At 45.4% G+C, this 12,851-nt stretch overlaps 1 protein-coding gene across 1 annotated transcript in view; it reads left to right on the top strand.

Annotated features, from left to right (window-relative positions):
• Positions 1–12,851, top strand: part of RBCK1 (RANBP2-type and C3HC4-type zinc finger containing 1) — a 193,928-nt gene that overhangs the window by 148,253 nt on the left and 32,824 nt on the right. The window contains exons 8-10 of the mRNA XM_078651729.1: positions 5,459–5,619; positions 8,832–8,943; positions 11,645–11,824. Of these exons, the coding sequence (XP_078507855.1) occupies positions 5,459–5,619; positions 8,832–8,943; positions 11,645–11,824 (453 nt within the window). The remainder of the gene's footprint in view (positions 1–5,458; positions 5,620–8,831; positions 8,944–11,644; positions 11,825–12,851) is intronic.

The following is a 12,851-nucleotide window of genomic DNA, read 5'->3' as shown; positions in this document are numbered from 1 at the left end:
CTCCTTCAGAGCACCTCCATTTGGGAAAAACCACAAGCGTACATCAGGGAACATACTAATGACAGGACAAAGGGAGACAGGTAATTGCAGAGATCAGAGACAAAGTCATGCATGCTAACCACAACAGATACCCCATAGAGCAGACTTAGTCGCAAGTCCTGACTCCTTTTTAGAGCCTCAGTCACTGAGAATACTCAAAGTATTGAACAACAGTTTGCAGTAGGGCAAGGGCAGACGACTTCCAATGCTTATTGGCAGGTAGAAAGTCCAAACTGTTTTAGGAGCCCATACCTTTTACGAAGACTTATTTTCAAGCTAAGAACAAAGGCCTCGTACGTGGGTTAAGTTAAGGGTCTCGAGAACAAACCCCCTTTCGGACCACCCATTTTTGGGAAAACTCCTAATTTGTAAACAACAGTCCTATATAATCTGATAGAGCTATCTAGCCACAGATTCCCAACCTTAGAATTTCCCAGGCATCAGGCTGGATCCGGAAGCCTTTTGCTCGAGCAATACCCTTGCGCGCTGATAGGTATCGTCGGTTAGATCCATATGGCATCATCCACGCCGGAAGTGACGTCCGCTTCACCTATATAGACGCCACCTCTGTGCGCTGCTGTCAGTTCTTACTCTTTCTGCGCCAGCTAGCGCAGATCCCTAAAGAGAGCTACCCTCTGTCACATTTTGACAGCTTTTGTCAACGTTTTGTCGATGATTTTTGGTGTGTAGGTTTTTCCTCAATGTTGAAAAAGACTTTTGGATTCGAACCATGTGGCCTGCCTTCGCGCCATGTTGGTGACGGATCCACACTTAATTTGTCTCTAGTGCCTGGAGTGCGACCAGAACTCGAAGTCGTGCTCTGACTGCCAGACTGTGGCTCCGAAAGCTTTGAGGGAGTGGTCCCTAAAGCTGCTTGTGGCCCGGAAGTGCTAAGTCCTCGTTCTCCCACTCAAAGTCATCGGGTAGGTCAGGTAAGAGGCATAAGAAACACAAGTAGTCAAAGCGTGCTTCAACTTCTCCCAGTCTGTCAGCTGATGTGATGTAGGAGTCTCAACGCTCTAGGCCTCTTTCTGCAGAACCTGCGCTTTGGTCGACTCCGCGCATCCCTGCCTTCCCAGGAGCTGGAGCGACCCTTGCCCAGCTTAAAGAAATCTGTGACACCATATGCCTCGTATTTGGGCGACCTGACCCTCCTATCATGCCTTCGGGCCCAGGTGCTCAGAGTGGGCTCCATCAGGTTCTGTGCTGGCGGCACCGACGCCAGTGCCCCCCAATGGATCCGGTGGTGGATCTGGACCTGCACCGGTTGTGCCCCTGGGACCTTCCCCGGTGGCAGCCCCCACGCCGAGACTCCTGATGCCGCCGTCACCCCTCGGGGCGCCAGCCCCATTCTTATTCTCGACGAGCCGGATCTGCACTTGGCGCCAACAGCACCCTTGGATCCTAGGTCAGTTCTTCAACCTTATTTTGAGGGGCTAGGAATGGAGGAAGATTTGGAGGGGTCGCTGGACCCTTTACAAGACCAGCCTGAGCATGAAATGGACTGGTCTGAGGAATTGGGTGAGGCCAGTGGACTTGGATACCTCTTCATTTTCTGGCCAGCTTTCTCCCCCTACAGTGGCTACAGAGAAGGGAGCTTCATATGCTATGGTGATGAGAGGGGCAGCTGAAGTCCTGGACCTTCAGCCCTCTTCGGAGGAAGTCAAGATGAACATCTTGACAGAGTTCCTGCAACCAGGTGTCTCCTCCGCTCAACCCCTCCTGCCTTTCAACTGCCTTTTGGGAACCTGGTCCAAGCCCAGCACAGGAGCTCCTGTGAATAGGACAATCACCCGCCACCATCGCCCTGCACACGGCTACCTCAAATTTCTCACCAACCACCCTACCCCCAAGAGCTTGGTGGTGCAAGCCTCTCCCTCACAAGGCGCATTCCTTTCTGCACCCGCGAACAGGGAATTCAAGAGGCTGATTAGTTGGGACAAGAAAATGTTTTTTTTCCTCCAGCCTTTTTGCATTGCAGTCAGTGAACACTGCATGCCTATTGGGCCGTTATGCCCACTTCATGTGGGGAACGGTTGCGCAAGTGCACCCACAGGTCCCGGAGGAAGCCCGGGCCATTCTCTCCCAAGCTGTATCAGATGGGAGGGATGTGGCAAAGTTCACCATTCGTTGTGGGCTTGACAACACCGACTGACTGGGCAGAGCGATGTCATCGACAGCGTCGGTTTGACCTGGCTTAGAACTTCTTGCTTTTCTGGGGATGTCCAGCCTTCCCTTATTGACATATGCCCTTTGATGACTCCCGTCTCTTCGGAGACCAGACAGGCATGGCCCTGGAGCGCTTTAAGGACCCGCTGTGACGTGGACGTAAGTTACAGCACGGATGCCGCCACGCTGGGCCGACCAATACCACCTATCGGCACGCAAGTGTATTGCTCGAGCAAATGTCTTCCAGATCCAGCCTGATGCCTGGGAATTATGTCTCTACCAGATAAGGCGTACCGAAGGTAAGTAACTTGTCCTTTAACACCAACACAAAGCCAAGGAATTGCAGAGCACTAAACTTTACAAACATTGGTAAGTTTAAAATGAGAGTGAGACTGAGGCGCTAACTACTGTATTAAGTGTTTGTATCGGAGGGACCCCCAATCTCTTTACAATGTATTTACAGGTGTACTCTCATTATAAAGAAAAATATTGAAAGATGAAGATACTGGTTACAGACCATTCGCAAGGCTTTGTAATCTGTAGGTGTATTCTTTCCAAATCCAAGGTACAAGGGTTTGGTTTACACCACCACCATCAGAAAGGTTTCAAGTACTAAAGATCTTTATATGCCGCAAGGCTGAAACATCTCTAAAAAATCATTCAATAATGGAATGACCAGTGTATAAGCTATGGTGCTTGCTGAGAAGGGCCTTGGTTCCACTGACACTGGTGAGAATTATTATTTTCCAATCTTCTTGGAAAACTGTATCCTCTGGGGGGGGGAACATCCTTTACAACGCAACTTTCACTCTGCACTACCATTACGACGCAGCTATTACAACGCAAGTAGTTACAACGACTTGCGCTGGAGGGAGCTGTAGGATAGGGAATAGTTTAATTTTCTATCCAACACCTTCCCTACTATCCACGGGGACTGGAGTTGGAATAGAAAATTAAACTATTCCACTATCCAGCGCCCCCCAACGCAAGTCGTAAAAACTGCGTTGTAATGGCATGCGGAGTAAAAGCATGCGTTGTGATGTCATACATCCCCTCTGGGAGGAGTATATCCTTCCTTGTGGAATATCTATGCATTCTGAGAATGTGCTCCTTAGTGTTTCAATGGGATCTGTTCCAGGTTAAGGTAGCCTTCAAGTACAATCGGAGCTCTATGGAACTGTTATTTCCTGTGGAGTTCTTGAGGAGGTCTAGACCTTGTCAACGTCCGTGTCCACTAGACATCGATACTGACTCAACATTATTGATCTCTTTATGTCATCCCGAGGATGTAAGGAAGGAGAGTCTCTCTGAATGACCCTGGGGTGTATCAATGTGGAGGGCCAACAAGGAATGAGTTGGATGCATTTTTAAAGGATTTGGGCATTCCTATTGTTAATGTCAGAAGGAAGCACTTGCATAAAGAAGGATCTTCTTCCTATGACTTTTTATCTACTGTAAGAGGCACAGAGGTGAAGAAAGGTCTACAGTGGCAATTTGAACATATGAGAACAATGTTCAAGTAACCTTTAAAAAACCCACATCCTTAAGGAACTAAGACTTCAAAATAAAGACAAAGTCAATGGATACAGATAGAAGCAAATAAAATACTTCTTAAAACTGTTTTGTTGCGTAAAAATAGGTGAAAGATCCAATGCCTAATCTTAAAGGATGCTCGCACCACAAGACAGGGAACTAAAACACTGTTGCCTCAGTGCATTGTGGGACTCCACTTTCATTGATCTATAATGTATGCTAGTCTATATACTGTATTTTTCTTTTCAAAGTATGAGTTTTCAAAAAGTGGTATATGTGTAAAAGTAGTCTGTGTTTTTTATATAGGCGTAATAATTGCTTTTTGGAAAGATTTTTTTTTTTTGTTTTTTTGAAAGGGCTCCTTGATCCAGCATATAGGTGCACTTAATATGTTGTTTATGAATATTTAGGAAGATCATGTGAGGTGAGAGGGAAAATAGTCCACATCGAGTTTACAACAGGACTGAACAATAGGTCAACAATGAGTTCTAAAACAACCAAAAACCCAATAAAAAAAACGGAATGACAATCTATGTTCGCACACCAAAAATTATACAATTGAAAAAAATCATCCTCTGAGCTGACACAGATTCCACCAGTAACCTATCATTAAACTCACCCCGGGGCTACCACAGATTCCGCCTCTTAACTAGCATGGTTCTACTCCTGACCAGTCACAGGAGCTACCCCTGAGCTGCTATGGGTTGGATCCACAAACAACCACCACACCCTCTCCAGAGCGACTAGTTTTCATACCTGACTATGACAGAGTCTTCCCTTTCTTTACTACAAACCTGACTTTATTACTGTGTCTACTCCTGATACATCCACTACGGAACCTGCCCTTAATCCAAACAAGCATTTGCAATGCAATAGTTCGCGCATTTACGCGAGTTTGAGCTATTGGCATTATAAATGACATTGCCTTTTATTTAAATTTTGTTTTTTTAAAACATAAATAAAAGGTATTGTCATTTGCAATGCCAATAGCTTAAACTCTCGCAAATGTGAGACCTATTGCATTCCAAATGCGTGTTTGTAAAAGCGCCCCATGCCGCGCTTTTACTTTAATTGCAGCCACGTCCCTTTCTTTAGACGACCCGCGGCTAAAGAAAGATCTGCGGCCAGCATTAAAGGGAAAGTGTGGTATGTGGTGTTTAAAAAAATAAAAATAAAAAGTAAGCATTTGTTAAGCAGCAGATCGCGCGTGCAGAAGGAGCATTTTTCAAAGATGAAGTGCAGCGTTCATGATCAGGCGACAAGCTGTCATGAACACAGGTTGGGTTGGGGAGATTCTGTTGTGCCTGCAACAGCAGCTAGATTAAGGATATTATAGAACATTTTGCAGACAGACTGAAGATAAAACAGACCGTGTAACAACACAAGTAAAAAGTCCAGTCCTCATGGGAGGTTCCAAATGCAGACAATGCGGTACCAAGGAGGGACTACTAAACCTATCCATGAATCAAAAGCAACGATTTAGAAAGGACAGTAACAGGAGCCAATGAAAAATATGGGCGGAGCTTCAAGTCCATACCTGAATACAGCATGCCTCGCAGAGCAGCGCCTGCGCTGCCCAGGCTCGGATCTAAAAAATGAGGTCTCCGAGTTATCATGAAATAACATAAAGCTGGTAGTAAATATAGTGTCTTCTAGTACTGTTGAATAAAACGGTCATGTCCGTAGTGAGATTAACAGTGCACATTGTCTCTTCTAGGAAAAGGAGATACGGAGGCAACTGAACTACGAGCGCCTGCTGCAGCTGGATGGACAGAGCCTCGTGCCAACTGATGAGGCTGTCGACTGCCCTGTCTGCTACACAACCCTGGAGCCAGGAGAAGGCGTGACTCTGCGGGAGTGCCTACATTGCTTCTGCAAGTAAGATCTTAAAACATGGTCCACCGAATGCTTGATCTAAGTATACTCAGTATGCCGTTAAAATTACATTGAGGGGGTTCACTGAATATGAATGTACCAGATTACTTTAGTGACTCTTTCCCAGACTAGCATTCTTGTGTCTGTACTGCATACAGATGCTGAAAATATATTTGAGGGAAACGGTGGCAGAGTATTGGTAGTTATTTTACATCATAAGGAATTCATAACACTGAAAGAGACATTGCTTGCGTATTATCATACATATCCTATCTGTAAAGTTTTGAGATATCTTATTTGTGTTTTGAGCACAGGAAGCATTATTAAGTTAATCACCTCAATCTATGTCATCACCGCGTTCCTGGCTTCAACCCACAAATCATACTATCTGGTGTATTACCCTAAGTAACTCAATAGAGTCAGACTAAGACTACAACACCCAGAATCTGTAGGTGTATTCATTCACAGATACAAGGGGCTGATCACACCATCAGAAATGTTGAAAGAACTAAGGATCTTTATATGCCGAAGGCTGAAACATCCCTGAAAACTCAGTCAATAATGGAATGACAAGTGCATACGTTTTATCACCTGCTGAGGAGAGCCTTGGTTCCACTGACACTGGTGAGAATGGATAGTATACAATCATCTTTGAGAATAGCATCCTCTGGGAGGAGCGTACCCTTCCCTGGCGAGGATCTATGCATTGGGAGTATGTGCTCCTTGGAGCTCTATGGACCTGCGTTATCTCCTGTAGAGTTCTTGAAGAGGTCTAGACGGCTTGAGAAGGCATGAGGTTGCCACATGAAAGCCCAGGACTGGATTCACTGAATGTGATGCTATGAAGCAAGATGGCCACACTAACTTTAATTGAAATGGCCAAGTTCTCCCTTTTAGCACGTGCCTGTCTGAGAATGGGGAGGTCTGGCAGTCGAGGTTTAGTCCAGGAGATTCCCAGAAATTCAGAATGTAGTGTACCTACAAGTAATAGGTCAATAATGTAAATGTCCAGTCAGTGATTCACATTCTAAGAAAGGAAAATGTTTCAGTTTCAGATAAGCAAATAGAACCCTTTTAACTATGATGTACAAAACCTAGAAGTGCATCATTTTTCCAAGACAGAGACCGACCGCAAACATGTCTGCAGTTCTTACACACTAGAAATACAGCTAATATTGAGGCCAAAGACTGGTGTTATTGTAGGGAGGATGTTCTGTTCTGCCAGGGACTTCTCGGACGCGTTCCATGCTTGGGACACTTTCAGTGGGTTGGAGTTGGGAGAATGATGGATTGCGTGTTACATGTTTTGTAGCCCTCTGTGTCAGAAGAAGTGATTTCAAGTTGCGGAATTGAAAGAATGTAAACAGACCAAAGCCCACAGAACCAACCAAGCCCATTAAACCCAGTATCCAAAACAAAGCTTGGACCACTCTTCACATAATTTTGTAGGCACTACTCAGACTGTTCTCCTTAGTATAGGTGAGATCCTGTGTCTAGTCACTGGTGTCCAAAGTTCATAAGCCCACTGAACTGTTGTTGTGTGGCATCGACTTGCTAGTGTCTCCCGAAGCAAAGCAGCTAGAAAGTTGATCTCATTGTTTCAGATTTTGAGCTATCTCATAGGATTGGACTCCAGGCAAGGGTGCAAAGTCCAGGCTTCCCCAGACATCACAGGTTGGCAGAGCAGGTACACAGAAGCATTCCAGAGGAACCTGTAGGTCTGGAGAAGATGCCCACTCACTCTTCATGGTTGTAAAGACTGTAATGCAGCTCCTTGACCCTAATGTCCAGCTTCTCCTTGACACCTGGTGAGCGACCTCCTGGCTCCTGGGAAGTCTGTGTTTTGTGATATTCCTCTCACAGGTTTCTCCAGTCAGCTAGGTCTAGGCTTTCTCCTTGAAGGTGCAATCCAACTCCTTGTCAAAGGCAGGCAGGTATGTCTTCTCTCCACAAGTGCAGCAGCAGGATGACTCTGGAGAACAAGCTTTATAGGACATGGATCCATTCCGGGAGAAGTGGGGCAACCAACTTAGATCCTTTCCTACTTCTTATCATTTTATCTCCTAATACTAGTGCACAGAACCTCCTCAGGAATTAGTTGAATATTTGAAGCAAGAACTGGCTGAGAAGTCCAATACTTATCCTCTTTTCTGGTGGCCAAACAAGGTCCATCAGATTAGGGCCTAGTGCGTGTGAACCGAATAATTGGTGGCCATCATCTTTCAAAAATGTTTATAAAATCATGAAGTACTGGCCTTTCTACCCCCAATATATTTCACAAACTTGAAAAGGCACAGAGTACAAATTAACATTGCTTCTGTATGCGTGGGCAAAGGGACTTATGATGGCAGGAACCCACAAGCCACAATTCCCCTGGGCAGTATTTTGCCTAGAATGTGTGGTTTAGCTTTCTCCATTACAAGATGGAGGTGAGCTCTGACGTGATTTGAGGTTAAAGACCAAGCATTCATGATGCTGCATCTCCCAAGGGAGAGGGTATTTTAATCATTTGTATGTGTACAGTGTGCAGTCTGCCATTAGCACAGCATCACATCACCTTCTGGTAGTCTGGAGTAGGACTATCTAAAAGTATTCATCACAGATTTCTGGTTCAGTTTTTTTGTAGTTGTGCAGTCGGTGTGATGAGTATGTCAGTTGTAAAGAGTTATAGTTAAGATTAAGATTTGTACACAGGACAATGTGGTGCTCAAGTGGGTGGCCAAACTCAGATGCAGCACAGTTTGTTTGTGAATTTTGTACCTGTTCTTACCTGTCTGAAGAGGGCTTGGCTCTCTCGGATGAAATTTCTAGCTGTAATGTGTGATAGTCAAGGAGACCGCTCTAATAACTTTTCTTTGCTGTCCTTCTACATTTCCCATAGGCCTTTTCAGTCTGTCATGCTGTTGCTTACTTTGAAGCAGTGTGCCAGCTGGTTTGATCTTTTTTACTCCTAAAAACTCCCAGGCACCGCCTGCAGGCATTCCTCCACCTCCGTGATTTTGGTGGGACTTCCTCTCTTGTTTTCTTTCTCCCCTTCCTTTGCATCCAGCACACACACAGCCACTCAGCCAGCAAACTGTCCCTGTGGTGGCCTCTCATCTTATCCTGAAGAAATGGAATCTGGAATCTACATTGGATGAATATGGAATCTACATTGGATGAATATTGAATCTACATTGGATCCCCACCCTTTCCCCTTCTCTCTTTCTCTCTAGGGACTGCCTGAAAGGGACTGTACTTAACAGCCTCGAGCCTGAGGTCCCCTGCCCTTACATGGATGATAACTACTCCTGCCCTGGGAAGCTGCTGGAGCGCGAGATCAAAGCGGTATAGTCTTGTTCTTAGAAGCCGCGCATATCATGACGGCCTCTGCTTTCTACTGCCACCCCTAGTGAAAGTTGTGTTAATCAAAGTTTATTGTTAGTCTCATGCCAGCAAACATGTTTCAGTAGGGTGACCTTCGGCTCTATGTCAGAGAGATTCTATGTTTCGAATTTGGAGTGTGATCCTGTGGTGGTTCAAATTGGTTTAAGTGAAGTGAATCAAAACTAGAATTTAAAAAAATACGCTGGTTAGTAAACCAAAAGGTCATAGCCTAGAAGCTTAGTCCAGGCCACACCGAGCTACATGACCCTGGTTTGAGAAAACAATGTAACTCAATGTTTGGCCTGCCTAGCTCTTCCATTGGCCTGACTGCAGAGTAAAGTAATTCAAGAACACAAGGGGTTCTCATGCCCCATGATTAGTGGGGGAGAAGAACAGCAAGACAACACTTGCCTGAAACCACAGCAGTTGCCTTCTCTTTGCATGACAAGAGGACGAGGTTGATGACTGTTACTTGTCTAGATAAATACTTACCCAAAGAGCTGGAGGTAGCTTAAATATCCAAAGAGGTGGTTTTAAATTGGTGACATTACTCTAAATGAGGGCCAGTACTTGACACCTAGACCCCGAGGAGTGTGATCTGAATAAACCTATTTGAATGTTCAAAAGATGACCGACACGCTATTTTGTAATTCCCAAAGACAGAGCACCCAGCAAGTCCAGACATGGCATCATCCAGAGAGATCTAGCAGAAGAAAGCCATTTTACATCATCTTTCCCAGAAGCCCCAGTGTCTATTGACATGTGACCTCACCGTAGGATGTAGCCTCATCCACGGCGGGTTCAAAGTTGCTGTATTTCATCTTCACCTCCAAAGCCTCCTTCTCGTTCTCAAGTCAAGGACCCTGACTGGATTAGGGAAGTGCTCAGCATATACAGTCAAGAGTGCACCTCTGAACAATGATTATACACCCTTAGAAGGGTTGGACACCAAGTCTCTGCAAGCTTTAAACAGTCCCCAATTCCTGACAATTTCTGGCTTTCCTCAGCTGCCTCTACTTTGGTCCTGGCTAAAGCAGTGCGTAATTTGGGAGTTATGCTGGATGCTAATCTAACCTTAGAAATACACATAAATAAGTTGGTGGGGGTCTGTTTTCCCCTGTTCAGAGCTTTGAGGAAGAGCCTCCCGCTGTTGCCAAGGACGGCGAAAGCGCTGGTCGTTGGATACTTAGCAGGTTGGATTATTGTAACGCCCTACTATTGGAGGCCCCAAAATTTCTAGTTGATCGTCTTCAAAGAGTCCAAACCTTGGTGGCCAAACTGGCACTGATGAAACCATGTCGCTCATCAGGCTCCTTGGCCCTTGCAGAACTTCATTGGTTACCAATAATGCAGCGGCTTCAGTTTAAGTCTCTCTGCTTGTTCTTCAAGGCCCTTCATGGTTTTGGACCCAAACCTCTTCAGGAGACCTTTGCATGGTATATTCCATCAAGGTGTCTTCGCTCCTCCACAGCCTACCTGGTGAGAGCTCCTAAAATTCGCAAAGCTAAGTCAGGAGGCAGGGCGTTTAGCTCGGCCGCTGCCAAACTCTGGAATAACCTCCCTCTGGAAATCAGACAATCTCTGGATCTTTTGCAGTTCAGGAAAAAGGTTAACACATGGCTGTTTCCTAGAACCTGACTGTCAGGAGGGCTTTCTGGGAAATCCATTCTGGTGCCTTCCACTGATCGATGACTCATGTGCTATAGCGCCAAGATACCCGCTGGGTGACAGTTGCGCTCTATAAATATTACATACAATACAATACAATACAATATCCTTTTTATAAAGCACAGAAGAGAGTCTCCTTCGTGGCACTCGATCAGGTTCGAGTGCTCCCCCTGCTGAGTTTCTGCTTGGTGACTCGTGTTCGCTCCCATGTGAAGGAGTGCAGCGATCCTTCTGGGAGATGGACATCTATCTATTCCTATAAGTTAGAAATGATCCTTTGCAGGTCCTTATGTTAGATAGTCAACCGCGGAATGCAATCGTAGGGTGAAAAGCGCAGACTCCTCATTGTGAGTGAACAAGCAAATCTAATGCCTTGGTGTCACTTATTTTAATGCACTGTTGCAATGTTGTCCTACTTGCTCTTCTCAATTATTATTCATGCATTTTGGGGCTCCAAAGTGCATATCTAACTGAAAGATCAAAGTTCTGTTCTGTTGTGTTTTTGGTGGCCATTCTGCTATTACCATGAGCGGGAGCCAGTTACAAGGCTATACTAAAGGGTGACTGTGTCCGATACAAGTGCCAGTAACACAACAGGTGGCAGCGCAACACTCCATGGTATACGTTAGAAGCTCAATCTTGTTTTGGGAGGTCTCTGCACCTTTTCTGAGGGTTCAATATGGGGCTTTCTTGTAACTAGTGAGGGTGCAGTATTGTAATCGAGGTGCTACTTTGATGTGTGGGTTTTCTTGAGCACTCGCATCAGTACATGCCACTCAAAGGGCCAGGAGGTCTGTCTTTCTTCTCTGTTCAGAGGACATGCTGAAAGCATTTGAGGCCTGTTATTTAGAGCTGATTGTCAGTGAATGTGGTACCTTGTCACTGTCCTTTGTCTTCTTTGGGCACTTGGTGCTAATCTTCAGTAGCTTGTTTGTAGTATAAAGGATCTATTTGGTACTTATGGGATTCTAATACCACATTGTTGTCATGGCAGCTTCTCAGCCCTGCAGAATACCAGCGCTTCCTTGATATTGGCGTATCCTTAGCAGAAACACGCAGTATGAACAGCTATCACTGCAAGACCACCGACTGCCGCGGCTGGTGCATCTATGAAGACGACGTCAACGAGTTCTTGTGCCCTCTCTGTGAGCTCACCAACTGCCTACTCTGCAAGGTAAGGCATCCCCAGCCTACTTACTATTACCACGTTCCTAGACTACTAGAACCCCTCCACTTCACCCTTCCTCTCCCACAGCTATGGACATATTGCTCCTCGCATCGGTCGTCGTCACAGTCTGCCCCTGCACTTTCACACATTATCCAAGCTTCCCATCACATCTTCTCACTGATGACTACTTCACCATCTCTGTAGGCCCCTAAACTAGTCATGTAGTCTTCTTCCTATCACCTCTCCTCCTCCACCTTACCCTTCCACCTTGTTGACTTCTCATTATGCCGCTTTGATGGTTGCCCTACGCACCTAGCTCCTTCTACATCACAAACTTTAGGAAGTTTGACTTGCAAATATTCTGTAGACATTGTGCACAAAGGCGCCCTGCCATTTTTCTTAATTCCCTTAGAGGTTGATGAAAAGGTTAGTGACCCTCCTTTCAGAATGGTTAAATAAATCCAGTAGATGATGGAAAAGAGAGGGCAACTTTGTGCTGAGAACCATCAGAAAAGTGCTTTGCAGAGCTTGGCTGTGACAGGTCATATCTTCCTGGTACTTTTCATGTGTTGCAGAATGTAGACTTTCTAGAGTATCCTGGTTGCTAACAAACCCAACTGATCCTACTTCATTGGGGACAGTGGACAGGTTGTTTTAGGTCTATTGACTGTCCTGGTCCGCTACCCAGATGTCTCCTTCCACACACTTGGCATTCTCTTGATGAAAGATATGGACATTGGAAGTGCTGCCCAGTAGCGCAACCTTTAGAAATGACTTTACACTGTGGATCATGACAGACAGCTGGTACTGCTGGCTGTTGTAGTGGGCGGAGGGGGCCACTAAAGAATAGTAAGAACGAGGTACATGTCATAATCAAAGTGACATTTAGAAACAAATAAATGCACAGCCTAGGAGGCGATCAGTGGTTAGTATGTAGCGAAATTACAGAAGCCTCAGCTAGAATCGTAATAGCTCTTGCCATTTTTCCTGTAAGTAGCAGAAACACTCTGAGCATCCTTCAGGTTCACTTACA

This window comes from Lissotriton helveticus, chromosome 7 (assembly GCF_964261635.1).
Source record: "Lissotriton helveticus chromosome 7, aLisHel1.1, whole genome shotgun sequence".
Lineage (NCBI taxonomy): Eukaryota > Metazoa > Chordata > Amphibia > Caudata > Salamandridae > Lissotriton > Lissotriton helveticus.
This window is presented reverse-complemented; position numbering and strand designations above follow the sequence as displayed.